Raw genomic sequence first — 13,498 nt, 5'->3', positions numbered from 1 at the left:
TCATATCATCCGATTAAGTAGCCATTCTTATGTGTAACCCGTTGTATGATCCGGTCGAAGTTAGCCGCGAATTACTTCGTAATTCGACGATCGTAGTTGGTTTCTAGCGAAACAATACAACCCCTAAATCAACCGGACTTGATGATCTCCTTCATCAATTGTCCTATCCGAAAAATTGCAATGCTCGATTCCCGTGTCAATTTGTATCCCATCTGATACGTCACGTCATTCAGACTTTATTGATATCCGAGCACTACTATAAAAGACAAACGATTAACTTTTAATCCGTTTGAGCGTGGCCATGTATTTTTCAGTTGGTAACTCATCAAGTGGCCTTGAGACACTTCGTACCTAATGTGATTAGGATGACACAATCCATTCTTGTACTCCCACATAACTTCATGTCTATCCTGTCTTCCCCAGTATCCGCCTTTATAACCTCCTTTTACGGCGCGGCGTTTAACGGAACCAAAGTCGGACATTCCTTACATAAGATGAGTGGAGCACTCATGTTTTGAGGAATCTCTCCAATCTTGTCTTAATGAGAAGTGTTTGACGTTCATCACGAGTGATGTACTTCTCATTTGAGGGTTATCCAGTGTATAATCCCTATTACACACCCACGTAGTCGAATAAAATATACTATTCCTATAGCCCATGAAACTGCGCTATCCCATCGACCTTACGTGCTAGTCTTCCTTAGTCGTTGTTGTCCATGCAACGACCTGGACCAGAGAGATGATAACAAATATTCCAAGTTCACTTAATAGGATTTCATTCATCAGATCACGTATCTGACAAACCTATTCGGAATGTTTTATTATCCGTGGACTGTCGTTTAAATACTAAACCTAATTTAGACGACGGTGAAATAACCAACTTATTCCGATAACGAGAGTTTGTAAATTTGAGCTTCTTCCGTAAAACTCCTTTTACTTACTCAATTTACTTGTCGAGGTTTGTCTAAAATATACCTCATGACTTAGAATTATGTATGACTCTCATACATGATCTTAGGTGACAGTTTAGTTTGACTACGGATGTAGTTTGTTTTAAACTTTGCTATTTATCAATTAATTTGAAGATCGTGATCTTCAACTTTGATAATTGCTAGTAACCCTTTACTAGTATTAAGGCTTAATTCTTTTGTAGAATTTGCAACAATTCCCGGCTCGAAACTCTTTCAGCCTCTTTCCTTCCATGTCTGGAAGTTTGCAATGATGACATGTTCAACTTTTGTACTATTTCATCCTACAGCCTTCTAGGATATCTAAGTAGTGATTCGGATTCTCCACTCCGAGTTTGGATGTCTTAATGCTAATCATGTTCTACATGACCGACTTTATGTTTTGTACATAAATGTCTCTCTCATGCGTGCTTGCTCATCGGTGTCTTTAGAATCCGAGTCTTGCAACGCTCTCTGTCATGAGTTTTTGGGTCGAAATTCTTATAGACTTTTCCGAGTCTCAGATTTTCGAATTTTGGATTCAAGAATTTTAGTGTACTAAGTTCTTTTTAATCCTATCATCTTTTCGATCTATGTTTGTAGATCTTCGATGCCCAAAATGGCATTTTATCCTTTTGTGTGTGGTCCTCTATTGAGTCAGTTCATAGCTGTTTTACAACATCTTCATGTCGTACTCAATCTCTTGTATGCCCTCTGCATACGGACTTGGAAAGCTTGTTACTCCCACTTACCTTGTTGAAATTTCGTGATTCAAGAATTTCTTCATTCCTCAGGAATCAAACTACTTTGATTACCTCTATGAATCGAAGATTCCAACTCTTGCGTGCTTTTAATCCGTTGATGGATTTCTGAAGCATGCTTATGGACATAACTGGACTAGAAGATATTCACTTCATCTTGTCTAGTTTTGGGAAACACGAATGTTTCCATCCTTCTCTGTTTTCTACTATGGAAAACTAATTTAGCTCTTCCGTTGACATAAATTATCAAACTACATGTCTTGACGAGATGTCGATTCCATATTTTTTTGGCTTGATGCCAATATCTAGAGTTGGTTTCCGTCTCTGAGCAGGTCTTTTATCTCTTCAGAAAGAATTTAATCTTCTGAGTCTTTTAAGATTACTTTGGACCTTAAGGGCTTTTGAACAACAATTTGGAATACTCTCAACTACTTGAGATTTTCCTTTTGAGACACTTTCAACTACTTGAGAGTTCTCCTGCGAATCACATTCGCTTTTGTGCGGTAGGTTTTAAGATCCCATCTTTACCTCTTCCTTTTCTGAGGAATCGCGGTTAACCGTTTTGTTGCTCTTGGTCGAACTTAATCGGCTTGTACAATTTGCATGATTGTTCCTCATGATTTTTCTCATGGTCGAATAAATTTGACTTATACTTTTCTCCCACTTATTCTTGTAATAATTAGTACCTTGTTACGCTAATTATAAGAAGAATATTATCACGAGCAACAAACGCTTTGTTTCTCTTGATTGTTAATGGAAAAAACCCAAATTTCTTTTAAAGAAATTGCGTCAGACTTTTAGCTAATTTTGTATCCTTGTAAAACACTTCACACAGGCTTAGCTTTAGACGGAGTAGGTTTCTAGAATATATCCCAAAGTATTCGGAAGACTGGCTTAAACCCATCATTGATCGAGTCATGCATAGCAGTGTTCGATTACTCCCACTCAAACCACCATCCGTCGGATGTGTTCCATGGAGCAGAGTTGGGAAACTGTTTCTCAACTCCTTTAATGGTTATCAAATTCTTGACTCAGATTTCTTCCTGTTAAGGTGATTCTTTACTTCAGTGTGTTAACCTTGACTGAAACCACCATTATCAATGTTAACCTTCAGTTAATTTTACCACTGGTTTCTAAAGGAACAAAATAATCATTATTAAGTTCTAAGCTAGATCAATGTCTAAAGAAGACTTCAATCCCTTTCAGCATCCCTAGCATTACCGTTTCTGCTCTCTCTTGGATCTTTACTCCTTTTAGTCAAGTATATGTTTCCTTTGAGCTTTAGCCGCACATCCGGTCTTAAAATACCTGATGAAGGAATTCTACGATATTTGTTTTTAACTTTGTTAACAAGGATATTGGAACTAGAATTCATAATTCCATTCCTTTTGTCCTCCAGGTGCTAAGGGTAGATTCTTCTTAAATGGTCTAGCCATTGTTTGGAAACATTCACAGTAATGAGGAATACTCTTGATCATGTACTCGACAACTGCTTGCCTTTTCTTGGTCAAATGTTTTTTTTTTTTTTGCATAAATCAGCAGGCTTTTTAGGTAGTCAGAACCTTTACAAAAAAGAGACTAAGAAGCAAAAACAAACAAAAAGCCGGCAACCAAGCCCACAAAGGCAAACAAAAGAAACAGCCAAGGAGAAAACATATGATCCCACAAAAACATAACAATCATAAATCTAAAGAAGGAGACATCACTTCAGCCTTTGCCGGACAGTACCCATTCTATCATCAAGAGCTATCTGCTGCATAGCTTCACTCAAATCTGCTGCCCCTAAAATATCCATACCAACCACAGTCCTAGCCTTCGAAAGAAGATCGGCCAGCTGATTGACCTCCCTAAACACATGCTCCACTGTACATACTGCAAACTTCTCTCTGACTGACCTAATCTTACGCCATAACTCAAGTGATTGCCAAGGAGGTTCAGCTCCCTCCTTAGTCAGCAAATCACAAGCATATTGAGAATCTGTAGCAACCTGCACATGACTATAACCAAACTCATAAGCCAGGCCAAGTCCAACCTCTATAGCCTGCAGTTCATGATGGACAACACTAACAGGCTTTGCACCCCCTTGAGCTGCCACAATAACAAAACCACAATGATCTCTCAACACACAACCAAACCCAGCATGGTCAGTAGCAAAGGCACCATCAGCATTAAGAAGAATACTGCCTAGAGCAGGACCAGACCAGACACAAGGAATAACAGTAGGAAGTACCACCATCAGCTGCAAATTCCAGTTCTTCTCAAGAAAAGGGACCCTAGGACTGCTCTTAGTCTTAACAGACAAACCAACCATTTTCATTCTTACCTCCTCCTTGATCATGTGAAGAACACCCTCTAGGTTTACTCTTGTATTAGCAAACACTCTTCTATTTCTTTCACACCACACATGGTAAATAAAAGCATTAAAAACAAGCTTACCCAAGATGCCAACCTTATCAACCCCATGAAACAACCTGCAACAGCATTGAATCATAGCATCCAAAGAATGGCATGGAGCATGCCTCAAACCCAGCAACTTTAAAAGATCCTTCCAAATAGCCTGAGAAAATTTGCACTTGAAAATAGATGGAAATCAACCTCCTCTTCCTCATGACACAGAGAAGAAGTAACCATCACATTCAAGCCCCATTTATACAACTTCAATTTGGTCTTAGTAGCTCTATGTAACACCACCCATGTAATGAAACTATGCCTAGGGACATTATGACTAAACCAGACCAAGGAATGCCAAGCAATCTGAGGCAGGGACTCCCTCATGGCCTCATAAGTACTCTTTAGAGTAAAATCCCCTTTATCATTAGCTAACCAAATTCTCCTATCCTCAAAATCAACATTACAATTTACTTGGGACAGACCCTCCTCCAAAGCATCAAGATAATGAACTTGAGGAGCAGGGATAAACCACTGTCCATCAACCAAACAACTACTAACAGGAGCCTCAAAATGTAAAATACTATCATACCTGAGCTGAGGAGGGAAATGAGGAGCCAAGATACCCATAGGATGCCAAGGATCCTTCCAAAAACTAATACTCTGACCATTGCCAACAAGAGCCAGGCAGAACTGAAGGCCATGACACCTATTTTGAAGAATTCTGCGCCAACTCCAAGAAGCTTCATGAGGAACCTTCAAAAGCCAGAAGCAACTGCCCTTGATAAGATGGACTTTCACCCAAGCAACCCAAAGGGTGGGTTTATCAATAAACAAATCCCAGATGTGCCTTAAAGAACAAGCATCATTAAGCACACCCAAACTCCCAAGATTCAACCCACCCTCTTTGAAAGGATGGCACACCATATGCCAACTGATAGAGGCCCCTTTAGCATTCATTTCAGGTCCATCCCAAAGAAATCTCATAAACAATCTATCCAACTCATGAACAACTCTCTTAGGCAGCACAAAAACACTGAACCAGAAAATCACCATACCATTAAGCACTGATCTAACCAAAGTCAGCCTACCTGCATAGGAAAGGAACCTCATCTTCCAAGACTTGATCTTACCAAGCACCCTATCAATCAAAGGCTGGCAATCAGAGTAGCTCAACCTAGAGGAGATAAGAGGAACCCCTAGATATCTAACAGGCAGAGAAGCACTATTAAACCCAAGGCTCTCTTGAATGGCAGCCATACTGTCAGCATTCACCCCAGCAGCAAAAATAGAACTCTTGGCCTTGCTTACTCTCAGGCCAGTACATGAGAAAAAGACATCAAGGACTTCAGCAAGAGCCTTGGCTGAACCCATATCACCCTTCATAACACAAGAAGGTCATCAACAAAGCTCAAATGTGTTAGCAAAGGGTCCTTACATTTGGTCAAATGTTTTTCTCACTTGACTGACCCTTTGCCCTTTTGAATCTCAAGAACTCTTTCTTAGATTCCTTCCTTCGAATCTCAAGAACTGTTTCTTAGATTCGATGTTTCCGTGTGTTCTGCTCAGTAGTTCATAACAATCTGAGTGACTCATCTAAGGTCTTATCTATCTTTGTTCAATCGACATTGAATTGGGTGATAGATGAATTATGTTGTCTTCCATTCAGATTGCCTTGGAGGTCTCGTACCTCTCCATTTATGACCTCTGTAGGAACCTCTTCCTCAGTTTATCTTAATGGTCGTGCTAGCATCCATTACTCTTTCAAAGAGAATGTTATGAGATTGGGATTGGGTATTCTAGTACGCTTTCCTTTTGAATCTGAGAACTATTCTCTGACTCACTCTTCTATTCTAGGAAGTTGATCAGCACCTCCCTTAGGTCTGATTCAATATTGAACCTGTTTCCTTGCGTCATCTTAAAACTATATAAAAGAATTGTAAAGCTTTAAACTCGTTATCGTTTTTGGAAAAATTCAGTTTTCCCACATTAAACCGTCCCCGATTGAATAACGTGATTCCAAGATCCCAGATCTTCGGAGTAAAGCGGACTAGGGCCTTACCCTCCACTCCGTCAATCCAGGTGAGTGAACTACTTCACTGATCATACTCTTATGACTCTTGGTTGATAGATTTCATTGATGAATGACTAATCTATCCTCTTGCCTCGAGTATCCAAACCTCTTTTGGTGATCTCGTTGAGTAAAACCATTTAGACGTGTAGACCCCTGTAACGAGTCTGGCCACTTAGCTCCAAGATAGAGGAGGTACTCTGCGAAGGCCGACCCACCTTCCTCGATCGAGGGTTCAAAGGGTGTCTTAGTCTGGGTAGGTATTTACTCAAAATTACTTTTGGGGACTTTTACGCTAGTCTGGCGTTTGTTATAGTGAACTACTTAGCCTAGAAAAAACTTTGAGTTAAGAGGAGAGAGAAAGTCCCGGGTGGTAGGCGCGATTTTCTAGGGTTTTCTTTTCTTTCTTTCCGGCAAGTGGCGGCGGCTGAGGGGATTCCTGGTTTGTGGGGTTTGTTTTTCCCATTGGTCTGGCGGCTGGGGAACTGTTGTTGATGCTCCCTCCTGCTTCTAGGGAGGGAGCAGGAGAGGATTTTTATCATCTTGGCTCTGGTTTGGGGGATGGAGAAGGTTTGAAGGCGAAAAAGGATTCGAATATGGGGAGGGGTGGTTCTAGCTGGGCTTCTTTGTTTCATCCTGAGGAGAAGAAGTATCGTGCGAAGTTGGAGTATTCCCCTCCAGTGGTGGGGGAAGATAGTGAGTTACCGGAGATTTTGCTTGATGAGTTTGAAGAGGAGATTCAGGAGTGTGAAAACCTGTTGATTGGCTCTTTTGTTGGACAGCGTCTTCCATTTCATCTTGTTCGAAGGATCCTTCTGGATCGATGGAAGCCAAGAGGGTCTATGTTCTTAACTACTCATGGTGATGCAGCCTATATTATTAGATTTAGCTTGGAGGAGGATAGACAAAGAATTTTAGATATGGATCCTTTGTTTATTATGAATAGATTGTTCTTTGTGAGGCCTTGGCAGCTGTTCATTGAGGAGGATGTAGCTGCTATGGAGTCTATTCCTATTTGGGTGTGTTTCCGCAATGTTCCTGTCTTTCTTTGGAATCCTAAAGGGCTAGCCAAGATAGCTAGCTTCTTGGGTAAGCCTATTATGATGGATGAGCCTACTGCGAGAAGATCTCGTATGGGTTATGCTCGAGTTTGTGTCGAAATTCCTAAGGAGTGTGTCATGCCTGAGGTAATCTCTTTCTCTGTTAAGAATGCTAGAATCATTAATATTCATGTTGATTATGCGTGGAGGCCTATGAAATGTAAAGGTTGTGGTGCTTTTGGGCATAGTGAGAGCAAGTGTACCTCTTCTGTTCGACCTAAGGCTTCTGAGAAGGCTAATAATGATAATAGTAATGTTAATATGGGATCAGGTAAGGGGGTAGCTCCTGTTAGTAACCCAGCTCGAGATAAGGGTGTGGCACCTGAGGTGACCCCTTCAAAGAGCTCTGTTTCTCTATTGGGTACTACTTGTGTTCAGGGATTGACTTCCCTTGGGGAGTCCTCTGCAAAAAGTAGTGATGGAGCTACTTCTTTATTTGCTGCTCAACAGGACAATATGGACGAGGGGGAATGGACTGAGGTGAGGAATGGTAAGAAAAACAAGAAGCTAGATGGGGCTAGGAGACTTGCTGCTCCAGCTGCTCTGGATGAAGGTGGTCAGGTTAAGTCTGCTAAGAGACTGTGTGTTGTTGATCCTTGTAAGGGTATTCTTGATGAGGACATGATTAAGAGTGATGACCCTGGGGGGGAGATGAGGATATGGAGGTTCCTGGAGCTCAGTTTGGTTCAGCTGGTGTTGCAACTAAGGTTGCTATGTTCAGTGGACCTGGAGTTGGTGGTCAAAAGAAGCTAGGGGGGAAGAGTAGAGGCCCCATTCGAATTCTTAATGATTAGTTTTGGTAGCTGGAATGTAAGGGGATTGAATGATTCCCTTAGAATAAAAGAGGTGATTAAGTTTATTAGGAGTAATAACTTGGGGCTGTGTTGTGTGTTGGAGACTCATGTCAAGAAGCAGAATAAGGACAAAGTGAGGCAATCTCTTATGCCTACTTGGTCTTGGCTACATAACTATGAGTGTGATGACAATGGGAGAGTTTGGTTACTTTGGGATTCTTGCCAAATGAATATTTCTTTGATCTCTGTTATGGATCAAAGTATTACTGTTCAGGTGAGCTTGAGGGATGGCAGGTCCTTTTTGCTATCTTGTGTTTATGCCAGGAATATTGTGGTTGAGAGGAGGAGTCTTTGGGCTGAATTGAGGAGTATATCTCAAACTTATGAAGGTCCATGGTTGGTGATGGGTGACTTCAATGCTGTTTTGGAACTGGAGGAGAAGATGGGGGGAGGGGTGGCCAGGCCAAGGGATATGCTGGATTTTAAGGACTGTGTGAGGGATTCTCTCCTTTTTGATTGTCCTTTTTCTGGTTGTTTTTATACTTGGACTAATATGCAAATGGGAGATAACTTTACTGCTTTGAAATTGGATAGAGCTTTAGTTAATATTGAGTGGGTGCTACTCTTTTCTTCTGCTAAGGCTGAGTTTTTGCCTCAGGGTGTCTCTGATCACTCTCCTTGTATTGTGAGTTTGTTTGAGGAGGTTCATGTTGGACCTAGGCCTTTTAAATTTTTCAATTGTTGGACTGAGGAGGAAGGGTTTATGAAGTTGGTTGCTGATGCCTGGAAGGTGAAGGTTACAGGTAATCCTATGTTTAGATTGGTGAGTAGGCTGAAGAAGGTGAAGGCAGCACTCTTAGTCTGGAAGAAGAGAAGATTTCTTGATTTCTCTACCAAAGTTGAAGTAGCTAGAAGTAGTATGGTGGCTGCTCAAACTAAAGTTCATGGGAACCCTCTTTGTGATCAGTCTAGGAGAGAGGAAAGGGAGGCTGTGGCTAATTTTTCCAAAATGGCTAGAATGGAGGAAGCAATGCTGAGGCAGAAGGCAAGGGTCCAGAAGATTGATTTGGGAGATGGTAATACTAGGTTTTTCCATGCTTCTTTAAAGGAGAGGAAATCTAGGAATAATATCCCTTTCCTTTATAATGACTTGGGAGAGAAGGTGGTGAGAGCTGACTTGGTTGCACAGGAGTGTGTTGAGTTTTATCAACACATGTTTGGTGTTTCTAACTATGAAGGAGTTCCTGCTAATTTAGAATCTATGGAGTTTGCTTCTGTTTTGCAGGATAGTGAAGCTGATCAGTTGATTAGAAGAGTGACTAGGGAGGAAGTGATGTAGGCTCTGGCTACCATAGGGGCAGATAAATCACCTGGCCCTGATGGCTTCACCTCACACTTCTTTAATGCTTGCTGGGACATTGTTGGAGATGATTTTGTGGAGGCTGTGCAAAGATTTTTTTCCTCAGGTAAGCTGCTGGGTGAGGTTAACTCCACCTTAGTGACTCTTGTGCCTAAATCTAAGAATGCCTCAAGAATTGCTGAGTTTAGACCTATCTCTTGTTGTAACACTGTGTATAAGTGTATTACCAAAATCCTGACCTTGAGAATGAAGGAGTTTATTTTCAAATTGGTTAGTCCTTGTCAGTCTGGGTTTATTTCTGGGAGATGTATTCAAGATAATATTCTCCTTGCCCATGAATTGGTTAGAGATTATCACAAGTCCATTGGTCCTCCTAGATGTGCCATGAAGATTGATTTGCAGAAGGCTTATGATACTATTGAATGGGAAGCTCTCATGAAGGTTACGGAGAGAATGGGGTTTCCTACTCGATTCAACTCATGGGTTTTTGCCTGTGTTTCTTCAGCTAGGTATTCAGTAATGGTTAATGGTGGCTCTTATGGGTACATTAAAGGTAAAAGAGGGATCAGACAGAGATGTCCAATGTCTCCTTACTTGTTTGTTTTAGTTATGGAGGTATTCAATATCTTGCTACTGAGAAAGGTTAAGGAGGGCAGGTTCAGGCTTCATCCTAAGTGTGTTAATCCTAGACTCACTCACTTGGCCTTTGCTGATGATTTACTGGTTTTTTCTAAAGGGGATGTTGAGTCTGTGGCAGCTCTGGCTGAAGTGCTTGAGGAGTTCTATCTTTGTACTGGTCTGAAAGTTAATCAAAGGAAGAGCTCTTTTTTTAGCTGGTGTTCCTGATGCAATTGCTGAGCATATTAGAACAGCTTTGAAGTTTGAATGTGCCAACCTACCTGTTAGATATTTGGGAGTTCCTCTCATCTCTTCTAGACTCAAGTATGCTGATTGCCTCCCTCTCTTGGATAGGGTGATGGCTAGAGTTAAATCTTGGAAAACAAAGTTTCTGTCCTTTGCTGGGAGACTAACTATTGTTAAGTCTATTTTGCAGAGTATGATTCTCTTTTGGATGAGTGTCTTTGCTCTTCCAAAGAGAGTTCTTAGAGAGATGGAGACTCTGATGAATAGGTTTTTGTGGTCTGGTTCTGAGCTGCAGGGTAAGAAGGCTGCTATTGGGTGGCCTCATATTTGTCTCCCTAGCAAAGAGGGTGGGCTTGGTGTTAGAGATATTGAGGCTCTCAATGTTGCTTGTTGTTTGAGGCACATTTGGGATATTTTTAGTCAGAAGAACACTTTGTGGGTGGATTGGGTTCAGTCTAACCTGATTAAGAAGAAGAACTTTTGGACTATGAGTATTCCTTCTTCTGCTTCTTGGGTGTGGAGAAGATTATTGCAGTATAGGTGTTTTGGTCTGCAATTTGCTTTTCATGTTGTGGGTAATGGGAAATCTACATGCTTTTGGATTGATTATTGGCACCCTCTAGGTCCTCTACATGGCTTCTTCTCTGATTTGTTTAAATATAGTAGTTTACTTCATGTTTACTTCATTATAATGCTACTGTTAATTCCTGTATCAGACAGGGTTCTTGGGATATTCCTCACCACTTATCTGTGCATTTGGGATCCATTGTTGATGGCTTGTCTGGGGTTCCTATTGATGAGGAAATGGAGGACTTGAGAGTATGGAAGGCAAGTGACAAAGCGGTGTTTACTCTTAAAAGCACCTATGAGGGATTAAGGAAGACAGGGACTGTGGTTGATTGGCATGGGTTGGTTTGGTTTGCTCATAACATTTCAAGACATAGCTTTATTGCTTGGGTTACTCTCAGAGGGGGGTTGAGAACTAAGTGTAAGCTTCTTTTCTGGGGGATTGAGGTGGACCCTATGTGTGTTTTGTGTGGTGAGGACAGTGAGGATGAGCTTCACCTCTTCTTTCATTGTTCTTTTTCATCCTTTATCTGGCACAGGTTTCTTATGATGCTAGGTTTGGTTAAACTGTCTAAGCATGAGTAGACAAAGAGGTAGAATGGTGTACTACTATGTTCTCTGGGAAAGATGGTCTGGCTTTATTAGGCAGACATGCTTTTAATGGGTTAGTTTACCATATTTGGTGGGAAAGAAATAGAAGATTACATAATGAGAAGTCTCACAGCAAAGAACTTGTCCTCTCCTTGATTATTGCTGATGTCAAGATGAAGATGATGGCCAGGAATGTTAAGGTCAGGGATACTGCTAGAAGTAGAAGGGTTGCTCAAGCTTGGAATATAGATTTTCACTTTGTCATTGCTAGGTCTATTGAATGTTCTTGGCAGAAGCCTGATCAGGGTGTGATTTTGATTAACACTGATGGGGCATACTCTCCTGATGCAGCAGGTTATGGCTGTGTCTTGAGAAATGCTAGTGGTGAGGTACTTGCTGCTGTTAGAGGCCAGGCTACACCTTGTTCAGTTCTGGTCCATGAGCTCCAAGGTATTGAGGCTGGTTTGAGGATGGCCAGAGAGATGCAGCTGAGCAAAGTGGTGGTGGCCACTGATTCTATGACTTCATGTTCCTTGCTCTGTTCTGCTGATAGTATTCCACCTTGGAGAGCTGCCTTCCTGTACAAGAAGATAAAGAGGCTCATGGCTGGGTTTGGTGGTTGTGAGATTAAACATGTTTATAGAGAAATTAACAGAGTGGCTGATTGGTTGTCTAAGAACAGGCCAGATGGGGCAGAGGAGGTGCTGTGGCCAGGACAGTTGAACTCAGAGCTGGTGCAGCTTATTGAGGAAGATAAGCAGGGTATCTTTCGAGTCAGATTGTTTTGATGAGTTCTCTTTTGTATAGTTCATGTGTTGATGTTGTCTTTAGACTCCTTATAGGTGTCTCTTGTTTGTTTTTTGAGGAGGGTGATGTTCCTTGGGTTGTTTTTGTGGGGAGGGGCCTGCCCCCTGAGGGCATAGGCTAGTTTTTTTCTTCTTCTGTTTGTTTGGGTCTGGCTCCCTTATGCCTGCTGATTAATACAAAAAAAAACTACTTAGCCTAACTAACATCCACGACATAAAGCATAAATAAGTAAGTAAATGCGCGCGAGAAAATAAAGCAAGCATATATGGATCCTAATATGGCCCCTAACCTAGAAGATCTAATCTCCTTTGGTTTTTTCTTGTTTCGCCTTTTGGTTCGCTTTAGATCGTCATCTTTGAACCTCCATTGATTTCTCCCACTCCCCTTTGGATCTCATCCTCGAGCTTCTTCAATGGACTCATCAATGGACTCATAGACCCTAAACTCTAATTACAAGACTCTAACGATTCGCAGATCGTATAAACTTGAAACTAAAATTAATTACAAATTTGCACACATCCGTGCTTAAAACAAGAATAAAGAAAAACTTTATGGCCATACTAGTTTCCCGCATTCACATCACATGCATTCATATAATATATCAAGCCTAAGAATTATATATGCATGATAATTCGAGAGATACTTTTGTCGACATCACATGTCACATTACGAACAATATTATTGCTACCGTACACCACTGCCAAAAGAAAACCCGAACCATCTGGAAATCGAACACCACCTGCAATAACTTGCCCTCCAACATGGGACACAGTGAAATCAACCCAACTCGGGTCCCATCCAATCCAAATCCGTCCATTCGGAACAACCACATAATTATCAATAAAAGTCCAGTTAGGTTTAAGACTACGCTGAATACAAGTCTTATTCCTTTCCTGGACATGAGTTTCCAAAAAGCCACACAAACCAATGTCCCGAAATGCCCCTAAATGTCTCTGTTATTCGTTTGAGACATTTCAAATGTCCCGAAATGTCCTGAAATATCTGCGTTATTGGTTTGAGACACGAAATTATGTGCATTTCAAGACAAATTGGTTTCAAGGACACTTGGGGACATTTTAATATAAATTTGGTGAAAGAATATTTCTCAAATTATGGAAGGCACTTGGGGACATTTCGGTAAAGAAGATAATAAAAATAATTATTATTATCAAATTAGCTTAATAATATATAATAATAATATAACAATAATTATTATTATACTATTATTAATACTATATTATTATTATTA

General features: G+C 40.9%; 2 protein-coding genes across 2 annotated transcripts; both read left to right on the top strand.

Moving 5' to 3' along the window:
* Window positions 1-6,764: 6,764 nt before the first annotated feature.
* Window positions 6,765-12,324, top strand: LOC147567796 (uncharacterized). The gene has a single exon (XM_086670067.1). The coding sequence runs from the start codon at window positions 7,009-7,011 to the stop codon at window positions 8,017-8,019; it is 1,011 nt and encodes a 336-aa protein (XP_086526193.1). The 5' UTR covers window positions 6,765-7,008; the 3' UTR covers window positions 8,020-12,324.
* LOC147567797 (uncharacterized) lies at window positions 8,053-9,399 on the top strand. The gene has a single exon (XM_086658303.1). It carries the CDS (start codon window positions 8,053-8,055, stop codon window positions 9,397-9,399), a length of 1,347 nt encoding a protein of 448 aa, XP_086514429.1.
* Window positions 12,325-13,498: the final 1,174 nt, after the last annotated feature.

The sequence above is a fragment of the Eschscholzia californica genome, unplaced genomic scaffold, assembly GCF_041429995.1.
Source record: "Eschscholzia californica isolate CP2 unplaced genomic scaffold, dmEscCali1.0.p SCAF_1, whole genome shotgun sequence".
Lineage (NCBI taxonomy): Eukaryota > Viridiplantae > Streptophyta > Magnoliopsida > Ranunculales > Papaveraceae > Eschscholzia > Eschscholzia californica.
This window is presented reverse-complemented; position numbering and strand designations above follow the sequence as displayed.